Raw genomic sequence first — 19,001 nt, 5'->3', positions numbered from 1 at the left:
ATCTCCTACTCTTGTATGAAACCCTTTCAGAACTTTCATTGGTTCATTATTTGATGTCTATCGGTCATTCTCTGACGCTCCTGCATTTGGTTGACCGTGAATGCGCACACACACACTCTCTCTGATAGTCTCCAGCTCAGCCTACACATATGACATCACATTAATTTAGTTTTCTAAAACATAGAATTCATCCATATTTTATTTTATTCATGGAGCATGATTGCTCAACCATTGCACTGAGATTTGCTTAGATTATATACGGTTTTCATGACAAAAGACAGATACAGGTCACTGTTTGTTAAGTATTTTTATGCAACAGATTTATCTTTTTACAAAATCAAGGAGAGAAATCAAAAAAATACAAATGCTTTGCAATTCTCTCAGAGAATGCCCCTTTATTGTGTGCCCGGAGGTTTCACGTTGGCTGACACTCAGTCTTGCATTTCACACAATACTGCTGTCTTCTTGGCTCTGTGTTAAGAGGAGTGGGATGAGGAGGAAGCAAGACAGAAATGTTGAAAAGAGAGGGAGGGATGGGAGCCAGGAGAGGGTTAGAGCATGAAAAATAGAAAGCAAAAACAAAGGGCTAATGAAGAACTCTATTAGAAGTCGGGGGGGGCGGGGGCAAAAGAAGAAGAGGTACTCTTGGGAGTGTGCAGTATTGTTCACCATCATGACCGCCTCAGCTGCTTCGGGTCCATATGTCATTTACGGCTCCAAATCACAACAGCTCCTTCTCCTCCAAAGTCTTTTTGGGGGCTCCGCTTCGACAGCACGGTTGCTAAGGGCAGCGGTTCTTGTGGATGTGGTCGTGGTGGGCATGAGTTCAGGAAGGCAGCCGGAGAGTTCCCTTGCCCAGCAGGAACTGTAGGATACGGTCCACCAGGAGAGCTGACACAAAGTCCACCACTAGGACCTGGGCGATCACGAGTTTGAACTGCCAGGGGGAACAAGAGGTAGTGGGGGGGGGGGGGGGGGGGTCAGTGAACACGACAGGACCTCTCTATTCCAGGCTGACAACATGACAATACTTTGAACAGAAATATATAGCAAATATTACAATATTGACATGCGTGTTTTTTTTTCTTACGTCCATTGGAATGTCTACGAGAGCAAACTGTTCGTTGAATTCTGGCGAGGACCCGGACAGCAGTCCTACGATGGCGAGTCCCGATATGGCGATACTCCACAGTAGTGGGCGATTCTCGGTCAGAGACTCCATGAATGGGTGGCCCTATAACCGACACAGCAGGTCATTGTTACGGAACACTATGGAGACATGTGGGACACATTACAATGCATACAAAAAAAATAGATTATGAATACCTTGTAGTTAATGGCGAACGTAGCCATCTGCATGGCCATGGACATAATGTAAACTGTACTGTTGATGAGGCTGGGTTCAAATTCCTTATAGAGGTCGGCAAACTTTTCCGCTCTGCGAGAGAAAGAAAGTAAAAAAACAGACAAATGTGACGTCATGTCTTATGAAGTAGGGTGTGATCACGGTTGGTGTGAGTGTGGCTCACCTGGGCGGACTTCTGCTCTGAGCTCCCTTGTACAGGTACACCAGGCTGCAGAAGTGAACGGCGAACTGCAGCAACACCGTCAACACCGTGTAGAGGTTGAAGATGTTTGGTAAGGGCCGCTCTCTGGACAGTGTTTTCAGCGGCTGTGCGTGTGGAGGGAGAGAATGAGAACATGACAACCAAGCACGAACCGGGACGGATCAGCTTTGAACGCCTTCCCCCCCGTCTTTTTGCGGTAATTGCGATGATGAAATGGCTGATGAAATTCTGAAAATAGTCGGGGATTTGGTTGGATTTTACGGTGGTTTCTTTGCATCAATGCACTAGTGCGTATTAACCAGGTTTTAAGTGACTTGGCATCCCTTTATTTCTTGTCGGTGCATGCTCTGCATAAAAAAATAAAAAAAGACAATAAAAGAAAGAAGAATTATTTTCATGACATCGTCTCACCTTTGACCTTGAGATGAAGAGGAAGCAGCCGGCCAGCAGCAGACCCTGCAGAGTAGCCTGGAAGTCACTGAACTTGACCCCCTCGAGGTAGAGCACGGACTGGCTGTAGGCCAGCACCAGGGCGTTGAGAGCCAGGATCTTGAACATCTGGAGGGTCGTGACCAGAGTGCAGCGGCCCTGCTTGATGACGTGACAGACTGGGGGAGAAGAGAAGAGGGTCACCCAGCGTCAGAAGAGGAGACTAGACGTCCTGAATCATCTGTCAACTCTGCGGAGTTCTACACACTAACAGGCCAGATTATACTCCCGGGTCAGGTCACTAGGCCACCGGTTTGGCCTAGAGAGCTGACTGCCGTAAGTGTTTTCCCATACATAGACCAATGTGTGGTCTATGTATGGGACAGCGCCACAGAATGAACACCGAGCGCCACAAATTGATTTTTTGTTTTTTTGCGATTTTGAAAAATAAATATCATTCCGTTCGTTCATCTACGCATTGAACTCTTTCTCCCTGTCATTGTCATTGTCATTCACACAGGCACACAGAGACAGGTGCGTATACATGCCAATGGTGCTCTGGTACACTACCACTTATTGGATAAACCCGCATATCACTGATACACTGCGCACGCACTGACAGCGGAATTGCCCGCGCCTCCTCTCAACGCGCCTACAAAGGAAAACCCGAAGCAGCGGGATATTTGTGATTAATGTGAAATGCGGTTATAGTTTAGGCTATATATATATTACAGTGTTAGACCCCCAGCCCGTTGGGCCGGCCATTTGAATACGCTCTGCAGCAGGGACCGAAGATCGGGAAGTGGGCCGATCCACACTGAAATGTATTTTGTGCGCGATTGCTCGATTACGCGAATGAGCAAACGCGAAACGCACACCCCCCCCCCCCCCCCCCCGTCAAGAATCCACGTCCTAAAACCCCCCCCCCCCTTCCCAGGTAGCAATGTGTGGAGAGCTGACTGCCGTGAGTGTTTTGCCAAGGTAGCAATGTGTGGAACACATTGCTAGATGCACTGATGAATGGGCCTGCATCAGGCTTAAATCAAACTTGGCTCACACGGAGGCAGGCGCAGTCAACGCAAAACACATTCTCTCCACGCATTTGACTCACTAATGGCTGACAGATGGCTGTGGCATTTCTAAACTCTCAATCACAATATAGCTCTAATATAACCTACAGCCCCTTTAAAATTATAAGTATAAGAGACATTTGACAACTCAAGAATCACAGACACAGATCTATAAACGCAAGCCCAGGCATAGAGAGACCCATGTCGTAGGTATAAATCGGACTTGAAGCCAAACACAGGGGAGAAGCTGTGGCGGTACTCACTGCACTGTATGGAGGAGAGTTTGGAGGTGAAGGGGGCAGCGATGGAAGCATCCCCCAGCTTCACCACTTGGATCTGGTCCTCTTCAAGCTCCCGCAGCACTTGGCTGATCCGTTCCTGCAACAGCATGACCCCTGTTGTTCAGTAACGTGCACTACAGCTCTACACGGCACCCGGGGGCGTGCTGCTATGGGCACATAACAAGCGCCTTTATCCATCCCTTCGGCGAGATACATCAGCGCATCCGCCGGTATGGGACAGGCAATGAGGATATAGTGTTTACAAAATGGCAGGGCGCTAATGAGCTCTGAGAGTGAGGAGCACACCAATGCAATCAGCCCGGCACTATTAAAAAAATTTAATACATTAATAAACGTGATTTGTACCTGAAGGGTTTACTTCCATATATTAACGTCTGTCCCTTTCGTTCATTGATTTGGAGTATTGTGAATAGCTACATACAACATTAACATCTTGATTTGAGTGACTCTCCAGCCTGAAATTTAGAAACATAAAGTATTGATTCACCATCACGTTTGAATCCACAGCGAATGACAGTGAATCTTCTCTATATCCGTGCCCTTAATAAACAGGTAGCGAGTAAGCCTTCTGCACAAGGGCTAACTGCAAAAATGGTGGTGAACCCAACATCCTGTGAACTGGGAGTCAACCCCCCCTGAACACCACATACACCTGCTCCAGCCGACGCACCTTCTGGGCAGCGAGCTGCTCCTCCCGCTGGGCCATCATCCTCTGTCTGGCCGCCCTGGAGCTCATCTTGCCTGAGGTTGGAACCGGCGGCATGGATCGGGTCTCCGCCGCTGCGGCCGCGGCCGCCGCCGCCGCCACCTCTTTCTCCCTCCCACGCTTCCTCCTCTCCGGCATGCGTTCGGGAGCGTTGGCCAACAGCGCGACACCTATTTTCGATTTGTGTTTCAATGCCCACGCTTCAATGGGGGTCGGTTTTCCAATGCTCATTATCAACCCTTCTGGTCGGTTGGTTTCACCGGGGGTTGATGCGTGTGCGAACGCTCACCTATGTGGGCGTGTTTGAGAGCGCCGACGTCGTTGGTGCCGTCCCCGCACATCAGCGTGATGTAGCCCAGGCCCTTGAGGCTGGTGATGACAAACTCCTGCGAGGAGGACCGCCGCCCGGCGCCAGGACGGAGAACGTAAACACTTAAGAATATAATGGAACGTAGGAGGGGCCCTTGACCCAGACCTCTTTACCACCCTACGACACGACATACAAGGTTTCAATGTGGTTTAGGTGCATGCGTTACCCATTTCAATTCGACTAAAGACAAGGGAACGACTGCAATGGCTTCTGCTTCATAACCCTGAGAACCCTACGGCGCCACTCGCTCCACCTGCACCCACCTTCTGCTTGGGGCTAACCCGGGCGAACACCCTGACGTGAGGCAGCAGGGCGTTGAGGAGCCGGATGTCGGCGCTGAGCCGGGCGAGCCCCTCCCCGGTGACGCATAGGTCGTACTGCTCGATGAACTCGTCCACAGAGGGCGGGGGCAGGGGCACGTGCACGCTGCCGTCGATGGACTCCCACTGCCACTCGCCTGGAGGAGATAAACACCCGGTCAGTGGCGGTGTGCAGCAATATGTTTTGGGCCCCAATTAATGAATGAATGAAGAATGAATGAATGAATGATGGAGATGATGATGCTCAATCACAACATGGATATCTTTCGTTTCCAGGCTTTGGCAGCTTAGCGCGTGTGCTGAACGGGTTTCCCTGTGAACGTGTGATGGGAGTAGAGGCCCTGGGGTACTGACCGGGACCGGGGCCTGACTGCAGTACGAGCGTGTGTTCCTTCTGGATGAAGTGGAGCTCCCTGGCCACGTGGCAGGCGGTGAGGGGGTTGTCGCCGGTGATCATCACTACCTATGGACAGAAGATAAAGGACTGTTAATGCAGGGCGGTGATTACATATATGGCATTCCGTCTTCGAAAAAGGTATTGTGTTTGTGAACTGAAGATATCAACTTATCGTGATACTTACCTATATAGTCTATATTAATGTTGACAAGAAGATGTGCACTCATGATCAGTTTTAAGGTTTTATCAATCAGAGAAAAAAGTACAACTAGTTTAGGTCTGATACCATATTTCAATTTGCCATGTACTTCCATATAACCACCCTCAGTCAGACTGTTTTTAAGGTACTTTCCATATATAAGCATTGTAGGGATATTTATGAATATTATATTAAAATCGCCATGAATTTCATTACGATCCATTTTTCCATATCGCCCAGCCCTAACATCAACAAACTCGACCCATTCACGACCATGTCCCTGTGCCTCGTCCTTATGCATGCGTGTGTCAGGGAAGGATCTTTCGTACATGGTGCGACGCCTCTTGGATCTCCCTGATGACGGCCTTGCTGTCGGCCTTCAGGGGGCAGGAGACGACCATGAAGCCGGCGAACCGCAGGTCACACTCCAGCCCGTCCCGAGTCATCTCTCGGACCTGCACCGGTCACACACAGCGATGAATCATTTCCCACTGTTTATATCGAGTCTGATCGGACCACGGTGAAAAAATAGCATTGTTGATTAAAACCACTCTCATACCAGTATTGAGAAATAAAATCACGTATAAGGCAGAGCCAAAACAAAAGCCGTACCTGCTGGTGGCTGAGGTGCCCTATCTCCTTGTACCCCAGCGCGAGCACCCGGGCACCTTCTCTTGACATCTCCTTGTGGACCTCGTCATAGCTCGCGGGACGCTCAGAGAACTACAGCGACAAGCCAGGACCAGGGATGGTGATGTCAACATTTACATTCGGGGTATTTAGCATTTCATCAAAAGCGACTTACACTACGTACATTTGTCAGAAGAAAGAGAAACAATATATTGCGACTTATAGCATATAAAACAAGTGCTAAGCATTTACCATTGCTAGGTTAACCCATTCCAACACAACAAGATAGCATTGTGTAGCATCTCATTCTAGCTATGTTCTATTGTTAAGTGCCTGGTTAACGGATTGACCTACATTATCAAAACGAAACCCGCCATGCTAGGTTCTCCGTGTGTGTGACAACCCACCATCCCGCTGAGCGTCTCGGGGGCACCCTTCACGGTGGAGATGTAGCAGAGCTCCGTGGAGCCCAGCTTCTCGTACGAGGCCAGCACCGACATCCTCTTCAGCGCGCTGGAGAAGTGGAAGCGCTGGTGGATCTTCAGCCCTTGGGTTTTGATGCCCCGCGTGAACACCTTCTCGTCTGGTCACAGGGGAAAGAGGTTCGGTCAGTCGTTTGTATGACATATAGACACAGACACACACCCACAAACTATATACACGATTGCACCGCTGTATTCAAAATGTTAATTGCACATAAACAAAAGGGGTTCACACTTTGGCACCAACACTACGTCTACTACATCAGGTTACCTTTCCTCATCCTAAAGCCAATCACTTCAAGGATGGTGTATTCACCATATTTATATTGATATGTTACAGCAGGGTACACACATTGCAAACTTGTTACCTTAATACATGTACATGTTTCATCTATATCAGTGCCCCAGTCTGGACAGATATGTTTTCTTTATTCATTTCTGTTGTTTTTTTTAAGATCCATCATCGACTAGTACTTTCTGCTCTGACACTCCTTATTTCCGGCCTGTTAATATTTAATCAATAAAGTACATCTAATGGGGCTTCTACATCAGAATACATCATTGTTGTTTTGTTTGTAATGCTCTCCCACATTGAGAGGACTCAAGAGAGTTGTAGTACTGTCCATTACCGAATTAATGCAAATAAATCCTAACCTAGGCTTACGTCTCACGGGAGAAACGCTGTGGCAGTTTCAGACAAAACAATGTCTCCCCATAAGGACAAATCATTTCACGAGGAATTACTATACAATGACCTAAAATTCATTACTTCCAACAAAATGACCATCATTCCAATGCTCCAAAAATGGCGGTGGTCATTGCGATACGACATCGCTATGTACAAGCCTTGTAAACAGCAACTAACTACGAGTAAACAGGTAACAGGGCTAGTCAACTACAGTGCAGATACACACCTAATTAGATCAAGCAATTAGTTTGACGAGCTGCACCTGTGCTTACTCTGCTTTGAGACATGAGCTGTGTTCGAAATCGTTCCCTATTCACTCACTCACTATTCCCTATATAGTGTTCATGATAGTGCACTATATAGGGAACGAACAAACGAGAATTCGGACACTAAGCTGACATTTCTAAACGTCATCTGCGTCAGTAAATGCGCCGGGTATTTGTGTGACGCAGACAGATGCGCCCACATCATGTAAACAAACCGGGCACTCTCGAGGATAGCTGGAGGTTGTATTGATGTTGAATGTTACATTTCCTTGATCAAGGTTTTTTTTAGTAATTTTGAATGTTACATTTTCTATGTTAAATCCCAAATAAATGTTGACATTTCTAAACGAAAGCCTGAGGCTCCATCATTAAATGTATTTCTTTTCGCAGTGATTCAGCTTATACTTCTCCTCCAGAAAAACACGACCGCATTGCATTGTGGTATATGGGAGTAACATGTATGGAACATCGTATGTACACTCAAATTTTAAGTCCACTGTGCATGAAATTAACCACTGAGAATTTGAACACCACTACAAAATGGCAAGCACCCTATATAGTGCACTATATCCGTGATAGGGAACGATTTCGAACACAGCTATGGATAAAATGGCGTGCAGCTTGTACCTTTAGTCAGGTTCCAGTCGGCGGACATCAGCATGGCTTTCTCCAGGGGGTCTCCAACCAGCTGTCCGTCATCCAGAGTGACGAGTGAGTGACAGGTGGCCACCACTCGGTGCGTCTCCACTGGGATCTCAGACACTGGCATCACCTCCTTCCCCTCTCTGTCACCGCAGACAACAAGTCATTAAACACAATGCAATTGAACCAAACACGTAATGTCATGTCCCGTCAACGGATGGGATCCAGGTGTGGTATTGTAGCCGGCCTTTGAGATTCATGGGTTTGCACATTAAAAGAGGAGCATAGATGGAATCATATGATGAGAGTAATAACAGTTTACCACTGTTTACGGTTCATTTTATAACGAACCAGTGAAGCACCTATTAATCATTTCAGGCAGCTATTGTCTGTTAAGATTTGAATGCCTTATAATATAAAACATTAATACAATGCACCCTCCAAGACCAGCCAAAGTAACGATTTCCTCATTCATCACTATGATAATCCACATAATTTATTTTTCACCCTCGAATCCCACATTAGGCATGTGAAGCATACCTCAGGCCCGCCACCCCGCGAACAACCAGGCTGTCGCTGGTCAGCGTTCCCGTCTTGTCAAAGCAGCAGACCTCCACCTTGCCCGCGAACGGTATCCTGAACGGCTCCGTACAGAATATATCTGGGAACAGGGGAAGAGGAATTAAAGTCTTTCAGAGGATCACGGCAGAGGGACCACAGCCATCATCCCCCAGTGCCACCATTCAAATGACATGCAAAGCAGGCGGACTCACAGAGCTTGGCGAGGGCGATGAGGGAGGTGTTGACGGCCAGAGACAGCTCTATGGGAAGCTCGGGAGGCACCACGGAGGTCAGGATGAGGGTGCACTCCAAGAACAACTTGTACCGGTTCCTGCTGGGATCCTTGGTCCCTGAGGCAAATCAAAAAGTAACAAAATAATGTGTTTTATATTCCTACAGGCTTAATCAGAATGACAATTTCAATGAGCACTTTAACACAAAAAACACTTCTTCATCCTCTTATGATAGTCTGTAGTACAAATAAATCCATAGACAATACCGTGCGTAAAACCCCTAAAATTGCGTAAAAGCTTACATTGCTTATTTGGTTTGACCAGAGAGCCTCAATGACTTATTCAAGCTGTACTATACACGTTTCAATTCCAGACATGGTCTCCTCATGTACCTTTATCAATTAATTTGTGGCAACACTTGCATTGACTCAAGAATTGGGTTCAAGGACAGGTGCACATTTTGGGGAGTCCCACCTTCTATCCACACGTAGCCAGCCGCAGCGATCGCGAACACCAGCAGGAAGAGGATGAAGATAAAGGTTTCCAGGTTGTTTGCCGTCACCCTCTTCACACCAAACAGGATGGTCCTCAACAGCTTACCCTGGAGACGGTTTACAGTGGATACAAATGTGACGCCTGACGCGTGAATCGCAGAAAACGTGTCGGCAGTGGAACACCTCGCACGAGCGGGTACGACAGTGGAATCAGCGTATTCAGTGCATCGTTGATTCACAGGGGAGGTAATGATCCCTGTTTGGTCGGCTCACCTGGGACGTGTAGAAGCCTGTCCTCAGAACGTAGGCCACACAGCCGTTGTCCACCGCTGCAATGTAGAACACCTCCAGCCATGAGCATGTGTGTCATCTTTTCAAGACACCGAATACAGGTAGCGACAATATGCAGTGTATGATGCAGGTATTAACTGCATACAAAGAGGTGTGTTTAGTGTGCATGTTGGAACGAGACACTGACGTTTGAGACCGGCACTGGCTTTCAGGGGCGGTGTGTGCTGGACCACCTTGGTCCCACCGGAGATGACGTGGAGACGGGAGTCCCCCTGAAGGTCCAGGATCCGTTCTGGGTCCAGGTCCTCTAATGGCTCCTACAGAATAAATCAAAAAAAAACAGAGTTATACAAATATGAAAATATGAACACAATTATCGATCCACACACATTATACCCGAGTCCTATACGTGGCTGATCCATCTGGAGGGATCATTCGATCCTCCTACCTTCATCTGGGGGACGGACTCGCCGGTCAGCATAGCCTCGTCCACGATGCAGCGGCCCCGGAGAAGAACGACGTCACATGGCACCAGGTTCTCCTGAGGGGACCGTCCTGGGAGAGGTCACACACACACACACACACACACACACACACACACACACACACACACACACACACACACACACACACACACACACACACACACACACACACACACACACACACACACACAGTGAATGAGAAACGATGTATGGAGGGAAGGTAATGTACCAGCAGAACGGGACATGAAGGAAGCATACCTATAGATACAATGTCTCCGGGAACAAGCTCATCACTGGAAACAGGTCTCCACTTTCTGTTACGGTAGACCTGCAGGAAAACACACACACACACACACACACACGCGCGCGCAACACATTTTATATATCGTCATCATCATAAATACATGGAGATATCCAACCAAATATCTGTTATTTGAGCCTGAACTGAATGTGGAGATCTCCCAGTGCCCACCTGGATCATGTAGGGCTTGTTCCCCATGCGACGGATCTCAGACATGTTCCTCATCTGCTGCTGGACCAGGGAGGCCTCGAACGCTACCAGCATGAACAGCGTGAAGACACTGTAGTACCAGTACTCGTCCAGGCACCACAGCCCCACACAGAACACCTTCAGAGGGGGGGGGAGGAAGCTCCATGGATTACAGGAAAAGCTTGTACTCTCAACAAAGTTCTGGATTGCAAACAGCTCTTTAATGTAAAATGATGGAAGATATTTTTTTTAGGTTTTGAATTTTTTATGTGATTACAATGATAGCGATTGATATTACAGTTCTGAATGAAAGATTAAGATAAACAGTTTATAATGCATTGCAGAGTGCACAATACGGAAATCAATCAGCTTCATCCATTGTGTATTTGTATCATGGTGTATCAGAAACTCATATCCCAAAACTAAAAAAGTATCAAGGAACCATCACACGATTAAAACGAAAGTGAACCAAGATGAGTCGTAATATGAAGACTGTTATTGTGTAGTAACCCTGACCACTGATCAACCCATGGGTCTGGATGCCACGCTGATACGACACCACTGAACGAGAACAACCACCCACCCTCGACCTCAACCCACCTGGAACACGAAGAAGGGGGCGGTGGCTCTCTCTCGGAAGAGCTCCAGGAAGTCCGGCACCATCATCTCGGCGCGGTTAGTGCCGTAGCGCTTCTCCGCCGCTTTCAGGTCCGCCTCCTCCTGGTAGCCGCGCCAGGCCTGGAAGTAGCCCATGGCGTGGTTGATGGGGAAGGCCACGGGCAGGAAGAGCTTCTTCTCCTTGTCGTCAAAGATGTAGCGGATCTTCTGGAACTCGAAGGACAGGATGCCCTCGCCGGCGTCGTCCTGGTGGGGAGACAAAGGACGATTGGGAATCGCGAATGGATGGAAGAATGATGACGGTGATGCAACGGACGCATTCCCATGTAGAATGTAATGGAGAGTCTAAATCTCCATCGCTATTGTAAACACCCACGGTTCCCATGCATAGACAGACAGCACGTAGCATGTTCAGGTTCAATCGGCTTCAGACCGATGAGACATCAGTGTTTTCCTACATAGGTTGTGCTTGGGAGATTTGTGGACAAACCCATTAGACATGCAGCCTTATAATGGGAGTCTGATTGTCAGATCACCCAGGATCATCATCTGTCGACGCAGCCTGTGATGACCCTGCTGCGTTCGCCATGCTCCACCACTAGCTCCTCCAGTCAGGGACCGTGGCAGAGCACTGGGACAGAAAAAGGTTTTGGACTATGGACTAGGTCTCTATTACTTAAACAGAAATGGGTAACTGGCCCCGGTTAGTGGAACCTCCACTTACTACTACTCATGGTAATTGGGGAAACTAAAAACGCTGTTTTCTGTATAAATTCCTTTGGCAGGGAAAATACAAATGGAAAATGGCATGGGTGTCTGTAGATATAGAGATATATAATAGAGCATGTTTGGATGTGCATGCAAAAAAAAAAAGGCTAATAATATCTGTTCAGAATCGAGATAATTTGAACCAGGAAGTGTGCAATTTAGAAGACCACTGACCTGGTCTCTCTGAAGTGCCACAAGCTCTGCAGAACCATTGTTGGGTGTAGGCACGACTTTTGCAAGCGTAGCCTTCTGAGGGTCTTGTTCCTGAAGAAGTAATTAAAAAGATTATTAATATGCAGTTCACCTTTATCCGTGTGAAGCTTTGACGGGAGCCATATGTCAGCCACATTGTCTCAAGGACTTCCAATTATAAATGTTCACTGAGTTTAATTTGAATATATACTATACGATTTAGCATGTTATGTATTACTTTTATACAAATGAATCACACCACGAATTACTTCAATATACTGTTAATCACATCATTTTATATTTACTAACTGATTAAAAGTTACAACACCACATTCGTTATTTTACCCCCAATTTGTAAGAGACTATCAACTGTTGATTCCTGCATGTAACAATATGTTTATATATACCTTAGAACAGGTGAGCCAACAGTGAGCGTGCACGGACCAATAACCAGACAGCGCTGTGAGGACGTGCGCGATCCCGATTGCCGCTAGCGCCAGCAGCCCGGCCTCGGGATACTCGGAGGCACCATAGACGCCTAACCATGCATAAAGCCAACCGGGATACAGAACAACGAAAAATGGAAGAACTGTTCCATGGAAAAGCCTGGGCCTTCGTCTGTACAGCGTCACAGAGCTAACCAGATCATCGTTCGTCCCGTTGTCATGGCTGTGGTTCATAGAGGGGGCCATTTGAAGCTCACCCGACCCCTGTATGCCGTCGGTAACCATATTCACCCCTTTAGGAATCTCATTCATTTTGCGTTCTTCACTTTCTGGGCCCCCTCTAACCGCCACCACCCCCTTCGCTCTGTATTCGATGTAGATCCAATTTTGCCCAGTGTAGTATCAGCTCCAGCCTTCAAATTCGTTTTCAGAATAACTTGTTCTCTTACTGCTGCTTCCGCACACGTCACCACGCAAATCACGCAGAGTCCTCTTTGCTGTCGTAGCCATAGCTCGTAGCCCGGAAATCTCATTTAGACAAACAAGAACACAAAATTCCGTGTTTATTTTTTATAAACATTAGTATAGAGGACCATAATATTTATTTTACGTCTCTATGAAGATGGAATAATAATGAATATATTTGCGGAACATGGTTATATGGCGATACGCTATGCCTTTAAGAAAACGGAACCGTCACAAAAAGGGGCAGGCCTAAATGGAAAACTGACGTAAACCAAACCAATAGAATTGTACAATCCAACCATCTCTTCCAATGAACTCATAAGGAGGCGTATACGGTAGTGAACATACAGACATGGCTGCACATGCAGAAACCATATCGTTATTATAACCTTGATTCTGCTATTTATTCTTTACGACTGCCGAACTGTGGACTTTACGAAGTCCACAGTTATCATCCCAATCATGTAAGAAAGCAAATATTAAATTATTAACAAATGTCATCGTGAATTTATATTTTCTAAATGCATGTTGTATGTTGTCCAAAGTGCCTGAAAGTGTATTAGTTAACTTCCTACTAGTAATAAACGGAATTAATTGGCCTACATATGTGTCAACTTCTAGGCAGGCTGCCATGAATATTACGGCAAAGTATTGCCAAAAAGAGATGGAGGAATATGGGTCTTGTGTGGCCTCCAACCCGTCGACATGGCAGCATCACTGTCATGAACTCAAGATGAAGGTCGCCAACTGCACATCTTCACAGTAAGTGGACGACCCTTGTGTATTTCTTGCAGTGGAACAGGAAAATGTTACCTTCCCCTCCTCCCTGCAACACACACACACGCACACCACACACGCACTAATAAATCAACTTTATTTGTTGGTAATCTCTCATTCCAGCCCAGTGATCCAGAAAATAAGGTCAAGCTGTTCGAAAGAATTTGTACAATTTGAGCACTGTCTCCGGGAAAACCAAGCCGACCCTACCTCCTGCCAGCCACACATAGCACGTTTCCTGGGTTGCGCGGAGACGGTCGATCTCAGTGGAGCAGGTGAGCGTTCAATCGAGTGTGTGTGTGCGTGTGTGTGCATGTGTCACATGTGTGTTTTTGTGTGTGTGTAAGGTCAATGTATCCCATATCCAATGGGAGTAGGGACACCAGTAAATATAAGACCCAAGTTAACTTGCCTTACCTGTAGTGATTTTTTTTTGCTTTATTGATTTCCATTGCAGAAGCCACAATCGAGACCCCAGTACCTCAGCCTACCTAGAAGACCCCCCTTACGTTCACCCCTCTATGACCAGAACTGTCTTTTACAGCGGCAAGGAAGGACTTGTCAACAATGAATTCAGCCAAGTTATGCTATGTACTTTAATGATGTAAACCTCAATGTCACCTAAAACACAGTACTAGCTTAGCCATGGCAGCTTTGTTGGTAGGTCTAGTTTAAGTGCAGTTTTAATAGTGTGAGCCAAAAGGCCCAACAAAGGTGCATTTCCGCCTACACATATCATAATCTTTTGGGCAAAGTTTCAACATTAATGTGAATATGTACAAACAGTACTGTATGTCCCTTTTTTCCGATAAATTTCAACCAATAAAAATATCATTTTCTATGAAATTGTATATTTATTTTTACTATTTGACCTTTGTTCTGACTTCTCTGCTTCTTCGGTCGAATAGTTTAATCAAAATGGATGTCCGAAGTATTACTCACTGGGTTAACCCCTGGTGGGGTTTCAACGTAACTCATGTGTGTCGCTACTCCCTACACTCCCTCCATGCAAGCCTGAATCACAGCAACATATTAAACTGGGCACTTTTAGCTCCCACACATTTCTTAGCCCGGTCACTGTTCAACAGGGAGTCTTTGGAGGGGAGGGAGTCTGTCTAGTGACTACATCTAATCAGAGGGACTACTGAGGGAGGCCGTTGAGTTATGGGCCCTTTGACTACAGAGCGGAACAGGATACTTTGCTCGATGACTTATTAAATGCTGAGGGGAAGAACACTTTTTTTCCTGCGTATATATCGGACTAACATTCAGGACCAAAAAGTGAAGCAACACTTCAGAAATGTGATTGCCGATTGTATTTGAAGATATGGCAACGGTACATTCAAATCACATCACCTGTTAAACAAAACCCAAAAAATGCTAAAATAGCAGAAACTCGCCTAATACCACACAAATAAGTTACTTTCACATAAAATAATCACTGCATGAATGCCATCAATCAGTGATCATAGACAAACATACTGCCATAAAGGATAATGTTACAAGCTGTAGCCAATCACTATAGCACGATAAATCAAACAAATATAATCCTAATATATTTATATTCCTGAACCAGAGGAGAGGAGAGTCTGGCTCCTGTGCTATGTTGATTTTTTTTTTCTTTTTGCAAAGCTCGGCGTCCATTATGACTTCAAACCACACTTTTCCGATCTATATTGCGACACACAATATATCATGCTACAATTTGAGTATTTGTCGAATATGAGAGGAACTAGAAGATACAAAATGTCATACAACAACAATTTCTTTCAGGAGATGCTCTAAATAAAGAAACAACTAAAGTGTCAAAAAGTGTAATAGTAGCGAACATACAGTCATATTCACATTTATATTACAGGACAGCACACCATCACGTGCTTAACACCCCAACTTTAGGAAGTTGGAGAGCCTTTTAGTCTTCAAACTACAGCACAGCACTACTTTTATTTTGTGAACACGGTATACAAGAAGAGGGAACCATTAAGTGTCTATTCCTGAACCACGACCCTGTTTCCGTATAAGGCTATTCAATCTACCCTGTAGTATTTCCTATACGTGATTGGTTTCTATTCTATCCGTTTTGGCCTTGAACTATTTTGTTTTTAAGTTAAAGAATAAGCTTTGGATTTTATCTCTGTTTTTAATTGGAGACTGACATTAGAAAGCTTTTATTGTGTTGTTGTTGTTGTTTTTTCTTACAAAAGTTTTACTCTGACCATTGTGGAAAATAAATTGAGATCCATCCTTTCCAGCATACCTTCCTGAGTGAAAGACTCAGGTCACACAAATATACACACTAACCTGAGAACACAATTCTACCCCTATCCATGAAGGTCAATTCAGAGTACACGATACCTAACCACCGTCAACGTTATCAAACAATTGTAATCTACTTATCTAATTAGATTCTTGAATTTCTCTTCAACCCTGCTTCGACGACCAAGTAAAGAGTTTGATTAAATCAACGTTTTATCCCCAATAATTTAAAAATACATAATATAACTTGTACCAACATCTCGTACCAAGTGTTTTATGTTTTTTCTTTTGTTTTTAAAAGTGCTTTAATACCTCTATGGTTGATAACATTGAATAAACATAAATAACAAACAATAAAATTGAGGTCTTTTAAAATTTCAGTGTCTACTTATACATTTGTGTGTCGATTTTATACAATTGTGGTAATGCTATACTACCGCAATGTGTATTCAAACGAGCACACTCTTTGCCTGCCTATTTGCTATTTGATGATTTGGGATTGGAATAAAAGCTTGTGTTTGTATTTGGGTGTAGGCTGTTCATGAAGAGTGGTCCTACAGGCATGTTGATGGACGGACTCCATTAGCTGCATCTCTGAGAGGTGAAAGGTGGAAGCGTAGGGAAAGGGTGAGAGTTCACAGGGGTCAGGAGGTGAAGTAGGAGTTCTGCATGGAGTAGAGACGGTCGATTGGGTTTCCCACCCGTCCTGCAAGGAGACCACTCTCCACCCCTGTTGCCAAGAGACAGTCGCCAAGGTGACCGAGGCTCCCGTCGCTGTCCAGATCGTGGAACACCGTCTCGGATTCTGAGACACAGACAGATAGTTTGGGGAAATGTGAATAACTGATAAAAGAAAGAACCACAGGCCTGTTTAATGTTAATTCTAACACCACAGTCATACCATAGGCGTGGAGCTGCTCATTGGTCAGCTGAGGAGGTGTAAGCCCGTGTCTGAAGGGCTCCCCTCCATATATGTTGGGGTCCAGGGCCAGAAGTTGCTGCCGTGGCAACGAGGGATACCCCAGAAGCCCGTCCATCCCGTGAGTACTGGAGCCATCTTTAAAAAAAACATACAAATAAATAAAAATAAAAATACGAAACTAGCTCTACTCCTCGTCTGCTTAGATCTTTCGGTTGGTTTTCATGAAAGGTAGGGAAGTAGCTATACCTTCGCTGTCATCGTTGCTCTGTCGGCCCCCCCTGTTGGGCCCCCGCCGGCCCCCAGCCATCTGCTCCTGCTCCTGCTGCTGCTGCTGCTGCTGCTGTCGACGGGCTATCTTCTTCATCTGCAGCGCCCGACACATGAATCCAAACGTCAATACGTCAATAATGCTAATCATCGTTTTGTTCATATAGCGCTTTTCAAGGTATTAAAAGTCAAAAAATGTAATTAACGTTGCGGTAAAAAAGCAACGATTCAGTTCAATCATATTCAAATACTAAAACACACCTAAACCTTATTAAAGCGTACAATGAAATGGTGAGGTTAAAATCTACATCAAAAGCAGTTTTTTATTCATTGTCTTTGATTGCGTGAATGTGTATTCATGTTTATGTGTATGTATGTCCATGTGTGTGTCTATGTGTGGCGTATGTAAGTGTGTGTGTGTGTTTGTGTGTGTGTGTGTGTGTGTGTGCATGTGCCACACATCCGCCACGTGTTTTCGCAACTCCCACCTTCGCTCTCTGGTTCTGAAACCACACCTGCACCACCCGCACCGTCAGTCCCGTCTCGGCGGCCAGAGTCTCCCTCACCTGCAGTAGACAATCCTCCATCGTTAACACCGTCGCTCCTCCTCCTCCTCCCTCTGCCACCACATCAATATTAAAGGAGTGCATTTAAATAGCGCTTTTGAGGGGGGGTCCCCTCACCTTGCGGCAGGGTTTGGAGGACACCTCGAAGGAGGCCTTGAAGGCTCGGCGCTGCTGCGTGGTCAGGATGGTGCGCGGCCGCTTGGACCGCTTGTGGTCCTTCCCTTCGTCGCCGCCCTTCCCCCCGCCGGAGCCGCCGCCGCCGCCGTCCTCATCCTCGCTCTTCACTGGAGGACACAGTCAACGGGGGGGGGTTAGTGTGAGTGTGGGAATGTGTGAAAACAGATGAGATTTTTACAGTGGACTGCTGTGGCAGATTGTGGTGGGTAAAGTGGTTTTGGGGGGCGGGGGGGGGGGGGAACTGGTGAATATATACTGAATATATATATAAATAAACATATGTTGCATGGACATATATGTATGTATGCAACTGTACTGAAAAGAAAAATATCTTTGGAAAGACCTTTTGGAGTTTTGCTTTTGGAGTTCACGGAAATCTATATCCAACATCGCACGGCCAACCGTGTGGAGCGTGGGTGCGTGTTTGTGGTTTGTGTGTTTTTGTGGCATGCGTCGACCGCAGGAATCCCTTTTTTGCACCTGACTCTGTCGGGGCGGGACTGATGGCCGCCAGCATTTCCCTCTCCTTCTCGTAGTCCACGCGGCACAGCAGCTGGCCTTCCTTCAGCACAAACTCATCGCCCCTCTGCAGACGCCGCTCGCACTCACAGCAGCTGAAGCAGCCCAGGTGGTACACCTGGCCCAGCACGCGCATGATCAGCTCCGAGCGGCCAATCACCTGCAGGCACGCACTGCACTTCCTCACAAACAGCCTGGGAGGGGGGAGAGACGGACGACATGTTGGCCTGAGCAGATATGTGGATGCGTGGAGGACATGGGCAAGAGTGGTGGTCTCAGAGAGAGAGAGGGGGGGAGGGAGAGAGAAGAGAGAGAGAGAGAGAGAGAGAGAGAGAGAGAGAGAGAGAGAGAGAGAGAGAGAGAGACTGTAGCCTACAGGAGTGTCAATAAATAAAAGAGGAACAC

The 19,001-nt window shown here is 46.3% G+C and overlaps 3 protein-coding genes across 3 annotated transcripts in view; 1 reads left to right on the top strand and 2 right to left on the bottom strand.

Annotated features, from left to right (window-relative positions):
- Positions 1–292: 292 nt before the first annotated feature.
- On the bottom strand, positions 293–13,125 carry atp13a1 (ATPase 13A1). Its single transcript, XM_030375266.1, has 25 exons — positions 12,609–13,125; positions 12,184–12,273; positions 11,224–11,487; positions 10,606–10,761; positions 10,392–10,461; positions 10,097–10,203; positions 9,836–9,965; positions 9,631–9,686; positions 9,338–9,464; positions 8,843–8,980; positions 8,610–8,730; positions 8,055–8,212; positions 6,399–6,574; positions 5,974–6,084; positions 5,691–5,816; positions 5,120–5,228; positions 4,709–4,902; positions 4,365–4,461; positions 4,040–4,245; positions 3,331–3,445; positions 1,980–2,176; positions 1,530–1,672; positions 1,327–1,438; positions 1,091–1,234; positions 293–937 (listed from the first exon to the last, which is right to left on the bottom strand). The coding sequence occupies exons 1-25, from the start codon at positions 12,957–12,959 to the stop codon at positions 827–829; spliced, it is 3,609 nt and encodes a 1,202-aa protein (XP_030231126.1). The 5' UTR covers positions 12,960–13,125; the 3' UTR covers positions 293–826.
- Positions 13,126–13,419: 294 nt separating this feature from the next.
- On the top strand, positions 13,420–14,735 carry chchd5 (coiled-coil-helix-coiled-coil-helix domain containing 5). The gene is made up of 4 exons (XM_030375350.1): positions 13,420–13,576; positions 13,734–13,874; positions 14,013–14,164; positions 14,347–14,735. Coding segments are annotated over exons 1-4 (333 nt in total). The 5' UTR covers positions 13,420–13,574; the 3' UTR covers positions 14,385–14,735.
- Positions 14,736–15,190: 455 nt separating this feature from the next.
- The window catches only part of lmx1al (LIM homeobox transcription factor 1, alpha-like), a 19,428-nt gene continuing 15,617 nt past the window's right edge, over positions 15,191–19,001 (bottom strand). The window contains exons 4-9 of the mRNA XM_030375319.1: positions 18,558–18,790; positions 18,018–18,184; positions 17,823–17,900; positions 17,314–17,431; positions 17,047–17,202; positions 15,191–16,950 (exon numbers count right to left, since the gene is read on the bottom strand). Coding sequence (XP_030231179.1) covers positions 16,790–16,950; positions 17,047–17,202; positions 17,314–17,431; positions 17,823–17,900; positions 18,018–18,184; positions 18,558–18,790 — 913 coding nt within the window. The 3' untranslated portion in view covers positions 15,191–16,789. The remainder of the gene's footprint in view (positions 16,951–17,046; positions 17,203–17,313; positions 17,432–17,822; positions 17,901–18,017; positions 18,185–18,557; positions 18,791–19,001) is intronic.

The sequence above is a fragment of the Gadus morhua genome, chromosome 2 (genome assembly GCF_902167405.1).
Source record: "Gadus morhua chromosome 2, gadMor3.0, whole genome shotgun sequence".
NCBI classification, from domain to species: domain Eukaryota; kingdom Metazoa; phylum Chordata; class Actinopteri; order Gadiformes; family Gadidae; genus Gadus; species Gadus morhua.
This window is presented reverse-complemented; position numbering and strand designations above follow the sequence as displayed.

Excerpts from the sequence above, each read along its gene's own strand:
- chchd5 (XM_030375350.1), top strand. Across the intron at positions 13,875-14,012 it reads GCCAACTGCACATCTTCACA|CCCAGTGATCCAGAAAATAA; the intron begins GTAAGTGGACGA and ends CTCTCATTCCAG. Across the intron at positions 14,165-14,346 it reads GGTCGATCTCAGTGGAGCAG|AAGCCACAATCGAGACCCCA; the intron begins GTGAGCGTTCAA and ends TTTCCATTGCAG.
- atp13a1 (XM_030375266.1), bottom strand. The coding sequence starts at position 12,959 with ATGAATGAGATTCCTAAAGGGGTGAATATGGTTACCGACGGCATACAG. Across the intron at positions 1,439-1,529 it reads CAGAGCAGAAGTCCGCCCAG|AGCGGAAAAGTTTGCCGACC; the intron begins GTGAGCCACACT and ends TTTCTCTCGCAG. Across the intron at positions 1,235-1,326 it reads CGTTCGCCATTAACTACAAG|GGCCACCCATTCATGGAGTC; the intron begins GTATTCATAATC and ends TGTCGGTTATAG.